This window comes from Lissotriton helveticus, chromosome 2_1 (assembly GCF_964261635.1).
Source record: "Lissotriton helveticus chromosome 2_1, aLisHel1.1, whole genome shotgun sequence".
Lineage (NCBI taxonomy): Eukaryota > Metazoa > Chordata > Amphibia > Caudata > Salamandridae > Lissotriton > Lissotriton helveticus.
In genome coordinates, this window is record NC_136059.1 from 1,055,044,727 (window position 1) to 1,055,061,864 (window position 17,138).

A 17,138-nucleotide genomic window follows, 5' to 3' on the forward strand; every position below is an offset into this window, starting at 1 on the left:
AGAAGCATTGCAAAACTAATGATTGAGATAGAATATGTATAGGATTCATGAATATCTATGCTTAGTGCAATACAACAGTATGTAGAAATCAACCAAGTTACAACCGATAAACATGATCGGATATTTGGCTTGCAAAAAGATATGCTGAATATTGGGAATGTTTATTTCTCGGCTTAATGACAATATCCTGATTTTTGTGTCTGTATTTTCATTTACAAACAAATAAAGAGTTTTAGTAAGGTCTTGTTCTCTAAATCAACAAAACTGTCAAGAACAGTAGGTTCAATCTCCAACTCCTACGAAAGGTACTCCGTTTGTACTGGTAAACTTTAATAAAAATACGTGCGGGAACCCTAATCAAATCTAAACTCGATAACAGCATCGCACTGTTTGGTAGACATCTGAAGTTTCATGTAGCAGCACAACCACCTCATAGCGACCATCTTGTTTACAAAACATCATTTGTCCTTCCAAAAAATTACTCCATTTGGAGGCCAGGAAGTTAATTCACTTACACAAAACAATTAACAAGTACTGCTCGTCAGACCTTTGAGATAAGCTAATTTCGTGCTACTGACAGTCACCCATTAAAATCCAAACACAATGGGACTTTAAATTCTATGAGCTTGATCCTAAATTGTGTGCTGCTCTTCCTCCTACTTTCAGAAAGAAATGTTCACCTTTCCCCTTTCTTAAACCCAAATAAGCATGGCTTTTCTGTTAACTCTTCCCGCTTCCTTAGGCCCAGAAATCACTGCTTGAACAGCACCTGAATACAATCGGGTTTTCGTGCACAGTACAAATAAAATGAATAAATTAGCACACTTTTAGTAAACATATACCTGGTCCTTCTTCAAGCAGCACGATCTTCTCGTTAAAACACTCAGGGGCCCCATTACGATGGCGGGCGGACACACCCTAACGGTAAACGGGACCGACCGCCAGAGGTGTGGCAGTCCCGCAAGCCCATTAGGATGCAACCGCCAGCCTGGCGGTCGCATCCTGCATATTTTACATTGTGGCAGGCGGTGCTGTAAGCAGCAGCCGCTGCAATGTAAAATATGCATGTTGTGCATTATGCCTGCCACCTAAAGTATGCCAATGAAGGGGGTATGATAGGTGGCAACGCCCCCACCCCATCCAGGGGCCCGTAACAGGGCCCCCAAAGCATTTTCCGCAAGCCTTTCCATGGCGGCATCACCACCATGGAAAGGCCTTTTAAATGGCACATGATAATACCACCATATTATCTACCTTTTCCTCCCAGCCAGGAAACAGACCGGCGAAAAGCAGCGGACGGTCTTTCCATCCGCCACAGTGCCCCTCGCCATACTAATATGGTGGTCCCTGTGACACACAGGGACATTTGGCAGGCGGATCACCACCGCCGGCCAGGCGGTGGCGATCCGCCCGGGATCATAATAGGCTCCCAAGTACGTCTGACCATACTATGTAGTGGTTCCTGTAGAAAACATACAGCCCCCAACATACAATTTAAAAGTGTTCTAAAAAGCAATGTTGTCTCGACCAATCAGAAAACGCTAGCTTTTATTTATGACTGATCTGCTTACAATAACTTCGAGTATTAGAAACCTACCAAATTAAAATAAAAAAAAGTAGTAAATTGGGGGGGGTCACCTTTTTACAGTTCTACACACCACTAAGTCTGTGTGCGTGCTAATGGTGTACTAAACCCAGCTCTGTGTAGACTTCATATCCGACAAAATGGGTGCGGCAATATTTCAGCTACTAATTGAGAGCAGGCCAGTGCTTGCATCTGTCCTTATTTGGGATGGTTTTATAAGCACGGTTGGCTTTCATTTCCACTGTACAATGCCATTGTACTGAAAGAGCTAAGGAAGCGCACGCGATATAAATAGGGAGTGTTTGCATCCAGTTTTTTGTTACCGTTGCTACAATTGAATGTGCCCAAATACTTCATCCAAATGTAAATGAAATCGAGAATAGAGGGAGGAACAAAAAAAGGTTTTAAAAATTCAAAAAAAAAAAAAAAAAAAGTACAGGAGTGTTGATTTCATAAGCTTGACTTTTACAAGAAGACCAGAATTACCTGAAACATGGAGGGGTATTGTATAAGGAATTGTTCCCCATTTGAATTTTGTAGTCGAAGATGGTAGGGCACTCTTTCAGAGCAAATCCGAGCAAGTCTTCGCGGACTATCACCACAGTGACGCCAGCACAGCCAATGTTCTTCTGCGCTCCAGCAAAAATGAGTCCAAACTGTAAAAAACGAAATTATAAGTCAGTGAACGCGGGTGTCATTTTAACGCTGCAAAGCACTGGAGAACATATATTCACTCTGGGCTTTGTGGTGGTGCGAACATTGCCATCCCACCGGGCTCCAAGGTTAAGGGTGTGCACGCTGCATGGCATGCTGATCCGAGATAAGAGCAGCATGCAGAGATCTTGCTGGGTGTGGCATCTTTCGGGAGATAATTACAATGGCATGGCAGCTCTCATGGTTAATGCACTTGAGGGAGAGATACCATTTTGACTCCTGATATAGTAGCATAGAGTGTTAATGTTCCTGCTACAAAGCACAACGTGTGACATGTAGATCACAGATGAGTATTTTATGCAGCTAGCTCAGTGGGATGTTGCTTTTGTCGCAGAGATCCTTTTGTTACTCAGTTTCAATCCTAAAATAGCATATTTGAGCTATAAAATGGCATCCAAGTACTGCATGCAAATTGAAAGGCATTTGTTTAGATTAGAACCTTACTGTTCTCTTCCCCTCAAAATTTCGTTATTCTTCGGTTGCTAAAGAGGTCTCCTTTAGGTAGCAGTTAAGTGTTATTAGAATTACCCTGTCCCGCCACCCTCAAATGACAGGGTTACATTTATGGATAGGATTTACTAACACTTTGCACCCAAGTTTGCATCACTAACGTGATGGTACAAAGTGCTGCTTTGGGGTTTACTTTCCAGCACAAATCCTGAATTGCGTTAACAGTAACCTTAAAGTAACACAAGATAGCACTATGCAATACTTTACGTGAAGGACCCATACAAAGGGTGGTACACAGACAGCCCCATACACTCACCCATGGATTTTTTTTTACCCCAATCTACTTTGTTACAAATAGAGTGGTAAAAGAATAACGCCTCTTCGAGGCAGACGTAAAGATAGAGAAAAGATTTAAATCCTCCAAACCTTTCCAACTTTGCACATATGCTCTATGTACAGCGCAGAAATAAAGTGGTAAAGTGTTAAACTTTGCCAAAGCATAACATTTTGTGCTAGGAGGGTACCCTTACAGCATAAAACCTAAGCTTGTCCTTACACACACACACACACACACCCCCTTCCACTATGGTGCAGTCTACATTGGGATAAGCAGCGCTATAAAATAAATAAATGTGAAAGAGGGGCAAAGGAGAGTGGAGAGCCACCGCTGGAGGGTGGTAGTGAGGGAATCCATGAAGATAGGTCAGTGGAGGCACCAACGAAGACTTACACTGGGCGCCACCGCGTTAAAGCTGGCATTCCATACATACTGCAAAACATGTTTTTGACAAAACACAAGGTAGGGTATAATGTAACTCTTTTTAGCAAAATTAATAGCAACACAAATCATCATAGCATCTTTTCAAGGTCTGTTTTCAGCTTCGGCCAACAGATTGATCAGGGAGTAAACAATATTCAATATGGCAGGATATTTTGTATTTTTTAATGTCATATACTAAAAATGAAGACAATAAAATACGTGAAAGTCTGCTGTTAAACTTCAGCATGCCAGCACACCTACAGACGTTGTGTGCATGCCAAGACAGTGGTCAATGTGCAGTTTGCATCATCTGTGGTGTGTTGGCAGGGGCACCAAGGACTGGCTGCATGATAATTAAACTATTTTCTCAGTAGTTGAAATCCAAACTCAATTTCTCCGAATCGAAACAAAGTGCCAAACTTACGGAATATTTTGTTTATATCATTTTATAAGAAGTTTTTGTCCTGTTGGCACAGGCTCTAGATGGAGATGAAAGCAAGACAGCAACCTTGAGGGTTTTACATCCGTTATAATTTACAGATTTGTCCCGAAACACCAAAGTTTGCTGTAATTGAGTCCAAGGTTTTGGTTTCAACCATCACTTCCAAGCTTATCGCAGTCTAACTTTCCATTTTCAACTACTGGAAGATGTAAAACTCGTTGAAATATCAGATCATATTGCTCAAGCCTGATATTGCAGACCGCTCTTTAATCTCACATCACTCCGCATCTTAAGTCTCAGGCCTTTTCTTCCCATTTAAAATAGGTCCACTTCCACCCTTCACATCATGTCTCACACAATGAAACCTGTAACCGATTTAGCAATACCATTTGTACATCGGGTAGTTAGACATTACAGCTCAATTTAAACAAGCATTTACAATGCAATGGTCTCGGCAATATTATAGGTAGAGCTATTGGTATTGCTCATTATTTTTTTATCTTGTTTGTATCCCTAAATAAATGGCATTGTCATTTCTATGGGCATTAGCTTTTTTTTTGCATATGCGATACCTATTGCATTAGCAGAGAGAGAGTGAGGTAGTGAGATAGAGAGAGAGTGAGGTTTTGAAATAATAGAGAGTGAGGTATTGAAATAGAGAGAGAGTGAGGTAGAAAGAGAGTGGGGTAGTGAGATAGAGTGAGGTAGTGAAAGAGTGAGGTAGTGAGGGAGAGGGATGTTGTGAGGTAGTGAGATAGAAAGAGGTAGTGAAAGAGAGTGAAAGTGAGTTAGTGAAATAGAAAGTGAGGTAGTGAGAGAGTGATTGAGGTAGTGAGTTAGAGAGAGGGAAGTTGTGAGCTTGTGAGCTAGAGAGTGAGGTAGTGAGGTAGTGAGGTAGTGATGTTTTGAGAGAGAGAAGTTGTGAGATAGTGAGGTAGTGAGATAGATAGAGTGGAGTAGTGAGCTAGAGAGAGTTATGTAGTGAGAGAGAGAGTGAGGTAGATAGAGAGTGAGGTAGTGAGAGACAGAGAGAGTGAGGTAGTGAAAGAGTGAGGTAGTGAAAGAGTGAGGTAGTGAGGGAGACACAATAAGACAGTCTACTGTTCCTCCTGCATTATCCGAGGATAAGGTTTTGGTGACTAAGAAACCTTTCATACACAATTTTAAATAAAGTGGGGTTACATCAAATAAATACCACTGGTTAAAAAAAAAAAAGTATATAGATTTTTTGCGCAAACTTAAAAAAGATTAAATAAACTAAGGTTTGCATAATTGACCTGCCAATTAAAAAAGTAGTACAATGCTTCTATTCCGACACTTTCCCAGGATTGCGAAGTGGAGCAACAGTGGGTATTACAGGAAAAGAGCTACCAGATTACATGCTTTTTCAGTAAAAGCGGAGATATGATATCCTAGTGAGCGTGTGCCCTCAATCTCTGGGGCTTAATACCTTTACTTCAGCTAGTCAACAGCAGTCCACATGCTGTTTGCATGCCATGCGGACCGATTGGTAACAACTGCGGTTAGCACAAATGGCTGATGCATTAAAAGAGTGCATTTGGCAGGTGGGCTGACAGAGATTAAGATGCCTGCTTTGCGACAGAGCTCCCACTCATAGTCCCATATCCCTGCCCGCCCTGGTGATCCAGGTGCATGGAGACCTGTGAGGGAAAGAAGCCCTGAACCACAAAACCACCTTCCAAGAATGGAAAGAAAGGTACTGAGGTAACTGAGGCGCCGTCCTACAGCCCTACACCAGACCACTATCATTTCAATAGCTGTGTCACCAGGGGTGGCAGCCACGGACATTAAACAATCCATCTGCGCAAATGTGAATTTACATTTAATTCTGGATGAGCCCACCGCACTTTTAAATAAGGTAGAGGGTTGTTTCTGTCACTGCATCTGCGAGTAGCCCCCCACCCGTCCGACATGTATTTTGCGGTTTCTGTAGGCTTACTAAAACAGCTCGCCAGCGCCTGGCTATGGCGGGTCGGTGGGCCGCTTCCTCGCTCTCGGGCACCTTCCCAGTGCCTGGCAGCCTCGGGCTGCTGCAGGCACAGCACACTGCCGCACCCGCATGCAAGATAACTCAAGCAAGCAAGTGATTGGGTACTCCTGCCCCCCAACACCCACTCACACTCACCGCGGGGATCCAGCAACGGATGCAGCCGCAGCAGGGCCTCCCGCCAGTGACGACACTCCGAACTCGGCCCAGGGAACAGCGCACACGGCAGGCTCCACCCAAAGCCGCACGCTCCGCGCTGCAAACGAGTGAAGAGCCGAGAGTGCCCAGGCAGGGGAGGGCTTGTCACAGGGCAGTAAGAGGGCAGAAGTAAGGGCGGCATAACCGGGTGTCTGTGGATTGCAGTAGAAGGGCTAAATGAAAGATCGATCCTCACTGCAGACAACAAAAATGGCGGCCTCAAGTTTCCGATTTTTTCGGATTCGGGGGCGTGGTTTTGCTGATTTGAGTGACAGACAACGTCACTGTCTAAAGAACAGCAAAATTTACGCCCCCGAATCCGAAAAAGACGGGGCTTGTTTGGAGTGACGCATCTCTCCTCCAATGGCTGGCCTCCGTTTAGGAAGCCAGCCAATGAAGGAGAGACAGGGCAGGGAGGCGGGACCTTCTGCGCTACTAAGAGTCATTAAATCTCCGGCCTAAGACTGCGCAAGCGCAGCCTTTTAGGCCTTCGACCTAAAAAGCACTCAATTGCGAAGTGCTATTTTATTACAGATTTTACCATCAAGGTCAGTGCAGGATTCCACCCTTTAAATGGCAAGCACAGATTTTCCAATGGCACAGCAGCCAAATGATTCAGTGAAACTGTGGTGAAGTTTGACAAGCCAGGAACAGAGTGGAGCCAACAATAGCAGGAATCACCAAGAAAACTGTACGAAATTATCAAACATCAATCTACTCAACAAACTAACCCCTCCACATATTAGGGTCCAATCCGCAGCCAAACTGCAATATATCTGCCTCCTACTTCCTTGAAAAACTCAAAAAAGATAGAACGTGATAAACAGCAATGGAACACCTCACGAGGATACCTCCAAATAGCCCCTGCCGCTCTGATCGAGCAGCTCCCAAACCAACAAGGACTTCCCGTCAAAAACACCACGTCATGGAACACTTTCAAAACCTTTGATGAAAATGTCATCCTGAAGATCTTGACAACACTTAAACCATCAAATCATTTCTGCGACCATCCACCAGCCATTGTCTTCAATGAGATCAAAACTTCTCTACTACCTCTCTGGACTAGGATAGTAAGTGCTTCACTACTTCAAGGGGCTAGACCAGACTGCCTAAAATTAGGACTGGTAACCCCCATTAAAAAAAAATCCACAAAAAGAAAAACCACACAGCAGACCACACGATCTCAGATAACCTACATCCAATAACCACCATCCCCCTCCCTGGCAAAGCTACTTGAGAAATGAGTCTATACCAAACTATGCAACCACATAGCTCAATTCCACCTTATTGACCAATTTCAATCCGGCTTCATTCAGGGCCATAACACTGAAACAGTCCTTACACACTGTCGATGACACACTGCAATTACTAGATCAAAACTATTCTGCCTCCTAGACCCATCCTCAGCCTTCGATGCAGTAAAACATAACAGCCTCCTGGACTTACCAGAACACATAATGGGTTTATCAGGGGTTGTCCTAAAGTGGTTCACCTGGTACCTAGACAACAGAACTCTAACAATCAAGGTGAACCATTCTCTGTCCCCTACCAGTCTGGTCACTTTGGGGGTCACTCGGGGGTCCACCTTATCAGCTACTCTCTTCAATCTGCTCATGAAGCCCTTAACCAAAATTCTGGAATTTTCCAAAATACTGTACCAGATGTATGCAGTTGATACCAAACTATACCTAAAAACATAGTCCCTGGATAATTTCTGATTACTCAACAAAACTGCAAAAAAAATAAAACGAATACTGGCTCACTAGAAACTACATCAAACTCGAATCGCTCAAAATCGAATGCCTCCCAATTGCTCCACCTGAAAGATCCATCAACATTGAAGACTGGCATGTTTAGAGAAAAGACGGTATACATTGCGAGAGGTTGCCCTAAGAAGTGGTCGCAAATATGGGGGGCATGGAACACATACCATGGGGAGATCTGTGGTCCACCACGCAACGTATCCTTGGATGACTTGCCCTCGCCATAAGCAACGTATCCCCAGATGTGCCATTGATTTATTCTAATTGTAGTCATGACTGTCAGTGTCCCCAAACGTATTCCACCTATTTGTACCTACATATACGAAATCTGCATTAGTGTTGATTTTTTTGATTGCTTAATAAAAAAAAAACTATAAAAAAAAACATTGAAGACTGTATGAAACATTTAGCAGCCTTCAACTGCCTACCACACATTATAGATTCCACAAGATCACTGGGAATAGCACTAGACTAGAATCTCACCATGCACGAACACATCAGCTCAGCCACCAGAGGAGCAAACTAGGAACATTCAAAGTAAACTAAAACCCTTCCTCCCTTCAGACGACCTCAAATCAGCCATGCAAGCTCTAGTGATTCCCACATTAGACTATATGACTGCAACCCTATGTGGTTTACCGAGATCCAGATTGGCTCCACTAAGGACATCCCTTAACTCGGCTGCAAGGCTCATCACTGGATCCAAAAGGAACAACCACATCACTCCTGATCTGATGGCACTAAACTGGTTCCCTTATGAGGCAAGAATACAGAGGAAAATTGCTTGCATGACACAAAGCCTTGCACCTCAACACACCAAAGTATCTAGCAGATAAACTGGAATTGTCAGGTGAGGTCAGACTGTCGAGAAGCACCAGCACCATATTACTAAAACCTCAAACAGCTCAGGAAAAGAAAAACCTACAACCGCACTTTCTCTGGACTAGCACCTAGAAGAAATGCGTTACTTACCTGTAACTGCAGTTATCCAGTATTGGTGTCTTTCATAGATTCACATGCCTGAATCATTCCCCGTCATCGAGACGGGAGTCTCCAGTACATAGAAAAGTAATATCCTATAGACATACATAGAGAATAGTAGGCCTAAAGGCCTCACATTAGTAAGATATCCATGTCCTTTTGTAAAAAGGACCAAATTCTAAACAAGAGCCAATCAGCTATCACCTCCCTCTAGAACCTTCCTGGCAGGAGCCTCAGTCCCTCAGATTTTCGTACGCACTAAGCTAAGTAGGCGTGACTCAGAGAGTTAGGCGAGTCCTTCCAGGGAAGGCGGGAGGGTTGCATGTGAATCTAATACTGGATAACTGCAGTTACAGGTAGGTAACGCATTTCTTATCCAGTATTATTGGTGTCTTTCATAGATTCACATGCCTGAATCAGAGTAGCAAGCAATGCAGAGTGCACATTTCTGATGGAACAGCATATACAAGTCCTTAGAGAATACACATCATGCGAGCATGAACCATCATTAGACATCCACAATAGTATTAGTAAAGAATTGTGCATTCCAGAGTAGGATGAGGGACGGAGGAAGGCTCACCTTACTGAAATAGATGGCGTAACACTACTTGTCCCACTGCTGCATCATACATCAGCTCCGTATCCAGGCAGTAGTGCCTAGTGAAGGTATGCGGCGACTTCCATGTTGCCGCCCTGGAAATGCCAATGACTGGCGCCCCTGCAAAGAGCCATAGAAGTGGACATAGCTCTCGTGGAGTGCGCTCTCACTTTGGAATGCAATGGCTGTCCAGCTTGGTCATGACAGAAAGCAATGGCTGCAGAAATCCATCTGGAGATGCTCTGCTTGGTAAGTGGTAGACCTTTCCTAGGTCTGCTGTAAGCTACGAATAGCTGGTTAGATTTCCTGAATGTTTTCGTTTTGTCAATGTGAAACTTCAAGCATTGTTTGAGATCCAAAGAATGCAGCGATCTTTCAGCTGCCGTGCTTGGGTTTGGAAAGAAGGAACGCAGAACCACAGGTTCATTTAGGTGGAAGTCCGACGGGACTTTTGGGATAAACCTAGGATTGGTTCTCAGGATTACTGTCGTTTTTAAAACTGTAGAAAAGGATCCTGGATTGAAAACGCCTGTAGCTAACTGACCCTCCTTGTGGATGTGAGCGCCAGGAGGAGTGCTGTTTTCCATGAGACATACTTCAGGTCAGCTCTGTGTACTGGTTCGAACGGATGTTTCATGAGCTGGTTAAGAACCGCAGTGAGATGCCAGGTAGGTGGCAACACACTTCCTGGCGGGAAAGATCTGTATAACCCTTTTAGAAATTGCTTAATCAACCTGCTTGACCAGAGAGATTGACTCGTTGAAGTTCTTTTATAACGAGATATTGCTGCTAAGTGTACTTTAATGGAGGAGTGGGCTAGGCCCGACTGTGCCAGATGTAATAGATAAGGTAAGATTTGCTCCGGTGAGGAGGAGAAAGGCTGAATGCTTTGATCTGCACACCTAACACAAAAGCGCTTCTATTTCAGGGAATACGTTTTGGTCGTGCTATCCACCCTTGCTCTGGCAAGAATGTCTCTACAGTCTTGTGGAATATTCAGATTGTGGAACTCTCGGAACTCAGGAGCCCGGTAGCTAACCTGAGAGACTTCAGATCCGGAAGTTGAACTTGATTGTTGTTCATTGTGAGCAGAGATGGAGACTGCTGCAGGTGGATCGGCGGCTCCAGGGATAGACGGTGGAGCTCTGTGAACTAATGTTGCCTCGGCCAAGTTGGGGCTATTAAAATTAGAGTACAAGGCTCCACCTAAATATTCCTGAGGACTCTGGGAAGCCTCGGGAATGGCGTACGCAAAGACATTGCGCCATGCGATGGAAAATGCATTCCCTAGAGACCCTGACTGGGGATGCCAACTTGCGAAGCGTGGGCGTTTGGCGTTCATTCTCGTCGCAAATAGATCGATTTGCGGCGTGCCCCATCTGGAGAAGATCTGGTCGATAATTTGTTGATCTAGCTCCCACTCGTGTGACGAGGTTTTCTGCCTGCTCAATGCGTCGGCGAGCACATTGTCCGCGCCTGGGACATATTCCGCCCTTAGGGTTACATTGTGGAGTATGAGCCAATTCCAGATTTTTTTTTGCGACTCGCGAGAGTGTCAGCGAGCGTGTCCCTCCCTGTTTGTTGAGGTAGTGCATAGTCGTGGTGCTGTCTGTCTGGAAGAGCACCAGGGAATGTTTGAGTCTTGGCAGGAAAGCTTGAAGGGCCAGGAAGACCGCCCGCAATTTGAGCAGATTGATATGTAGTTTCTTCTCCATAGGAGACCACTACCCGCTTATCTGTAGCTCTTGCAGAAAAGCTCCCCAGCCTTCCAAGAAGGCGCCTGTTGTGACAACATGAGGAGCAGCCGGAAGCAGGAATGACAAGCCTTGAGATGACATCCACCATTGCAGGGCTCCGACCATCTGAGGATTCACTTTTATGTGGTCGTCGAAAGACCCTGTGCATTGGACCCACTGCTTCGGGAGCGCCTCCTGTAGATTCCTCATTCGTAGTCGACAGTGAGGAATCAGGAGGATACACGCTGATATCATCCCCAGGAGGGATTTGAAGAGGCGGACTGTCAAGACTTTCGAGGCTACTATAGCAGCTAGTGCAAGGGGCTTGATCATCCTCTCTCCGGATGGGAAAGCTTTTGCTGACCGTGTGTCCAGGGTTGCACCTAGGAAACTGATGGTTGTAGGACCGATTTTTCCTGATTGAGGGTGAGACCCAAGCAATCGAAAAGCTTTAAACAGGCGTTGGAAGACCTGGACGTGTCTTCTAAGGATGGAGCCTTGACCAGCCAGTCATTCAGATACGGAAAGACCTGGTGATGGCACTGTCTGACCGGGGTACGACATTTCGTGAATATGCGCGGTGCAGACTTGAGCCCGAAGGGCAGAACGCGAAACTGCAAGTGTCTGCCCGTTACTGCAAATCGCAAGTACCTTTTTGTGATTCCCGTGAATTGGGATATGGAAGTAAGCGTCCTGCATGTCTAGGGACGCCCTAAAATCCTGCTCTTACAGAAGTTGCAAGACCTCCTGGATCGTTACCATGCGAAACGACTGCTTCTTAGGAATTTGTTGAGGGCCCAGAGGTTGTGGAAAAGTAAATTTTGCCATGTTCTGTGTCCCTACGCGTCCTCCATCATATGTTCTGTGTGCATGATTAATATGCATATGTATTCCCCATGTTCGATTAAAGACGCAATTACAGTTGTGTCCATCTCTAGTATGTCAGTTTCCAGTTCTCGTGAATACTACGAATATCAGGCCTATGTAAAGCTACGTTGCCACGTTTCTCAGTGCGCACGTTATTCCATTGTAAAGTCCCCGTTTCTAGGCCTCAAAAGGGCCTGGACACCAGATTCAGCTTCTGTCTCCTGAAGCCCTCGCTGAGGAGCGATACAGCCCCCACCTGTGTTCCTGACCCTTCACTTACTTCCTGCCTTGCAGTGCCCGGTCCAGCCTGGCTCTGCCTCTGAGTCTGCCAAGAGTATGTTATGATTCCAGTTATCAGTTAGTCCTCCTTCTCTGCATTCCTAAAGCTACTGAACTGCATCAATAGTTACCATCATAGTCTAGCCTTTACGTCTCCATGTAAGAGAAATACTGCATTTAATGGTCATTTAATATTCTTCATCACGCACTACATGTAGAATAATGCATGCTCCAGTCTTAGAGTCTGTTCGCCTTTGCCCCGATAACTTTTGGATTCTATCAACATGTTCTCTAAACATCAGATACTAGATACTGCTTAGGTACATGTCGCCCTGACTCTCCAGACTTCAGTCTCTGCTCCTAGCACAGAGTTCGTAGCCCCCAGCTTCTTCTAGTAACACGTCATTGCCAGTTTGCGCGCACCATTAGGTTAGAGGTCCCGGCTCCTTAGGTAGCCCCCTCCATGTTTCCGCCCCATTTATGACATATTCTGCTACGTTTGCATCACATGTCTATGTATGCGCCCCTGTTACACCCATTTTCACCCTTATCTTTCGCGACTGCTATTGACCACACCCACTGCTCCGCCTATCATATGTATTGTAATGCAACTGTTTTAGTATATATGTTCGTGTATTGTTATTAAATGTTAGCGCGCTCATCCCAGATCCTGCCCGGCAGCTGTCGGGGCCCCCCTGTCAGGCCCTGCCATCCTACTCCTGTGCAGGTTGTCCTGTTCCTGTCCTTTATGCTGTAATAAACCTGCAAAACTCCTACTACCTCGAATCTTGACTCTTATTTATTGAGCTATCTGTTCTTCATTTATCCATTCAAAAATAGAGGTATTATTTATTTATTTACCACATAATGGCGCCCGAATAGGAACTTGCCCTTTCCCCACGCGTCGGTGAAGCCACGCCGGCCCCCTGACCCTCTGCAGTCGTGACGGAACTCTTCTGCGCACCGGCAGATATTTCTGCTTCAAGTATCCCTCAGGCCCACGGAGGAGACAGAGGAGGCGGTCCAGCATCCAGACGAGACGGTGGAGGTACGCGGCGAGTCCCGACCAGAGCCCAAGCCGAGAGTCCAAGGTCCGAGGTATCCGGAGGCCCACCCGTAACAGAAGTCCGAAGTTCGTCCGTCCGGCGTCGAAGCAGTCCAGTCCAGTCCGAGGCCTTCCGTTCTTGCTGCCCGGTGAGTACCGTTGCTGGGGTAGTATCTAGACAGGGTCAATCTAAATTGTCTCTGGTCCGATGGGTCTGGGTACGCAGATCTGAAACGAAGTGTTCACCTAGGTGGATACGGGTCTTGATGCGTCCCTTTATGGGACCGGTATGTTCCGTGCTGTTTCAGCAGCGCATCCAGTAATTCTAGTCTGTTCCGTTCGAGAAATTCATGTGTTTCTGTTCTCAGTGTTCCAGGTAGTATTCTGTCCGAACTGTTGCTTCATAATGTTATTCAATGTATTTTCAATGTCGTGGTATGCCTGAATTGTTTTCTCAATTGTTATTGTTCCTCGTGTATTGTATTGTGTTCAGATTCAAGTTTGCAATGTCCCTCTTTTCGAGATTACGTCAGTTAAAAACTAGAAAGGGTCTGCTAGAAGAAGCAGTTCCTGTCCCGCCTAGGGACAGTCCAGGTCATTTTATGTATCAAAAGCATGGCATAAGTGCCATACTATATCTAGATTTATGGGTAGAGTATACCAAACAGTTAGAAGAAAAGTATAGATGGCCCGTATCGGGTACATGGGATGCCGAGTGCATCATGAGAGTAGAAGAAGCATTATGGAAAAAGAAAGCCAGACAGTCACAGAAAGACGCCATCGAGTTATGGCGCAAAGAATCTCATAAAAGAACCGAAAAAGAAATCAGAAAGTCAGAACTAAGTAGAGAATCCTTGGAACGAGCCCAGGAAAGGGAACTAATCGAGATTGGTGAACGAGTTAAAACCGAACAGTCAGACAGACAGAGGCATGCTCTTATTAAGGGTATGTATCCTCTTCTTGCCGAGGGCTTGCCAAAAGCGACCCCAGAGGCATCCAGTAATTTCCCGCCACCACTAGTTCCGATCAAGCTACGTCACAAACCGACCGCAGCTGATATTTTCATTTCGTCCTATTTGGACGACACAGTCCCAGAATATGCAAATCCTGTTCCTGCTCCGCCAGTCCCTGTAAATCAGGCACTTCCCGCTCCTCCAGACACCGGAGTACCTGTTACGGTACCCCCGGTCCAGCCCGCCATACAAGTCCAGCCTGCATTTCCATTTCCCACTCTGCCAGGACGAAGAGCATCAGTAGACGACTCTAGTTTAGGGGCCGCAGGGGGAGGTCCTCCTGGAACCCCGCCGCCACACAAGCGTTTAACGTTAGCCGAATTACATGCACAAGCGTCACAGCGTACGCCCAGATATCAGTCTGTTGCAGAAATAAGAAAAGCCCTTACCGAATGTGGCTATGATCCAGTCCCAGGCGAGGATAATATGGTTTTATATTCACTACGCGTGAGAAAGGTGACCGAGTATCTAGTCACTTTACCGAATATGAAGGAAGATCTAGACAGAATATATCGTTTCATCCGTACAGGGGATGATCCAGAAAGTATTAGTGAAGTCATGTCTCAAAGGAAAGCTGAGATCCAGCTCATGTTATTAAAGTTCCTGATTAATTGTCTAATAAGAGAACAAGATTCCCCGACTAAAGATCAGGCCGAAATGAAAATCCTGACAAGGTGGAGTGATAATATAGCCGAGGGTAAGCATAAGACCATCAGTAGTATAGAGAGTATGTACAAGAAGATTCGTAAAGAAATAATAAGGTTACACGAACAACGTAAAGCAGCACAAGTAAGCGAGAAAGAAAGTAACTCTGATACTGAAGAGGTAGACGACGAGAATCCCGCCAGGATAGCGTATGTAGGAAAATCTAGATTTCCAGATCGCCATTTGCGTCTAGAACACAAGACAGTTTTACATCATCCAGCACCAGGTTCCCTAGAACAAGTATTTCAAGCTACCGATCACATTCTGAAGTCACGAATCGGTTATAGCGAGTTAAGTACTATGCATGAACAAGAACTAGTCCGATCAGCAGTCCGATGGATTACTGATTCTACCACTTTTCCAGACGAAATAGTGGCACAAATGTTTCTGAAATTGCCCCCAGCCGAGCAACGACTGGTGGGTATGTATATGATCCAGCACCTCATTACATTGTATGAGGGTCAACATTCTGATCCAGGTCCGTTACATGATGTCCTGAACGAGTTACTCCAGTACAAATGGAAAGGTTTAGGTACCGATTTGATTAGTGTCATTCTAGAACAGCGCCACAAATACAGAACGTTTCTGAACCCACATTTTGTTCATTTCTCACCCCCAGAAAGTAAACCCTTTTACATAGACAGAATCCGTTACGAGAAGTGCATCCAGTTAAGACAGAGGGTGGTGAAATGCAACGAGTGTTTGTTTACACCCCTATCACAAAGATGGAACTCTTAGAGATGAAAAAATTAATTCCCTGTCATGATAAAGATCCAGCAGGGTTCCACCGAGAATTAAAAGACATGCTCCGTATGGGAGAATACACGTATCCAGATATTATTAAAATGTTAAAGGTCCTGCTGCCCGCAGGGGTATATGAGAAACTCAAGGAAAAAGAATGGGAGGTGGGAGAGAAAAAGATCGATTGGGCAGTTCTAGAAGCCGAAGATAAGGCACGAGTACCAGGTACCGGTCTTGGAGATAAATGTAAAGAATTACCTGAACTATTAATACAAGTTTTGCCCAGACTATTAGCAACTAAAAAGGAAGACTGGGATGCAATCTCAGCATGTAAACAGAAACAAGACGAAGATTAGTGATTTTTACTCTAGATTTGAAAAATGTTTTATTATAAACAGTGGCCTCAAGACGAGTAGCGAGTCATACCCTCATCTTTTTGTTACTAAACTAGTCGAGAATTCAAGTCCACAAGTTAAGAATCGAGTTTTGAAAGTCGAAAGTACCTGGCAAGCTAATACCCCGTCCCAAATGTTACAGATGCTTCAATATCACCAGAATAGAATCAGAGAAGAGCAAGATCACGAGAGAAAACGTATGAAAGACACGAAAATGAAAGTACTAGTTGCACAATCTGTTCCTCAAGACAGTCAGAAGAGGGGTCCGAATCAAGCCAGTCATCCTGCAGCTCCCGTTAAAGGAAACTGCAATTATTGTAAACAGCCAGGTCATTTTATAAACGAGTGTGCAGTTCTGAAACACAACATAGCTACTGGTAAGACTAAAGAAAGACCACGTCCGCCTAGACAAGAACAAGTTTCACAGACTTCTCAGCCACAGAATGCACCACAGACAGTTACAGCACCGCAGCCTATCGCTGCAACACAACATGTTACACAGCAGATGTACCAGTATGCACAGTCTGAGTATCCAGAGTATCAACCGTATTCATGAAACAGCCTAGAGAGGGAGGTAGGTTTGCCTCTCATCGAGATACCTGTAGATCAAGAGGGTCCCTATGTTCATAGTCAAGTATTAGGGAAAGACAGAAAGTTTTTGATTGATACAGGGGCAAGTAGGACCACCATCAGCCACGCCGAAGTTCCAGGGGCTCCACTCTCAGGCTCTAGAAATGTTTCCCTTGGATTTTCAGGAAAACCTATCGTAAATGAAATTTCAAAGCCAGTTACTCTAGAAGTAGGTCCATTGTCCCGCACTACTGATCTGTTACTTACTAAGTCATGTCCAGAGAATCT

At 45.0% G+C, this 17,138-nt stretch overlaps 1 protein-coding gene across 1 annotated transcript in view; it reads right to left on the bottom strand.

Moving 5' to 3' along the window:
* The window catches only part of PSAT1 (phosphoserine aminotransferase 1), a 90,734-nt gene that overhangs the window by 31,917 nt on the left and 41,679 nt on the right, over positions 1 to 17,138 (bottom strand). The window contains exon 6 of the mRNA XM_078675854.1: positions 2,072 to 2,241. Coding sequence (XP_078531980.1) covers positions 2,072 to 2,241 — 170 coding nt within the window. The remainder of the gene's footprint in view (positions 1 to 2,071; positions 2,242 to 17,138) is intronic.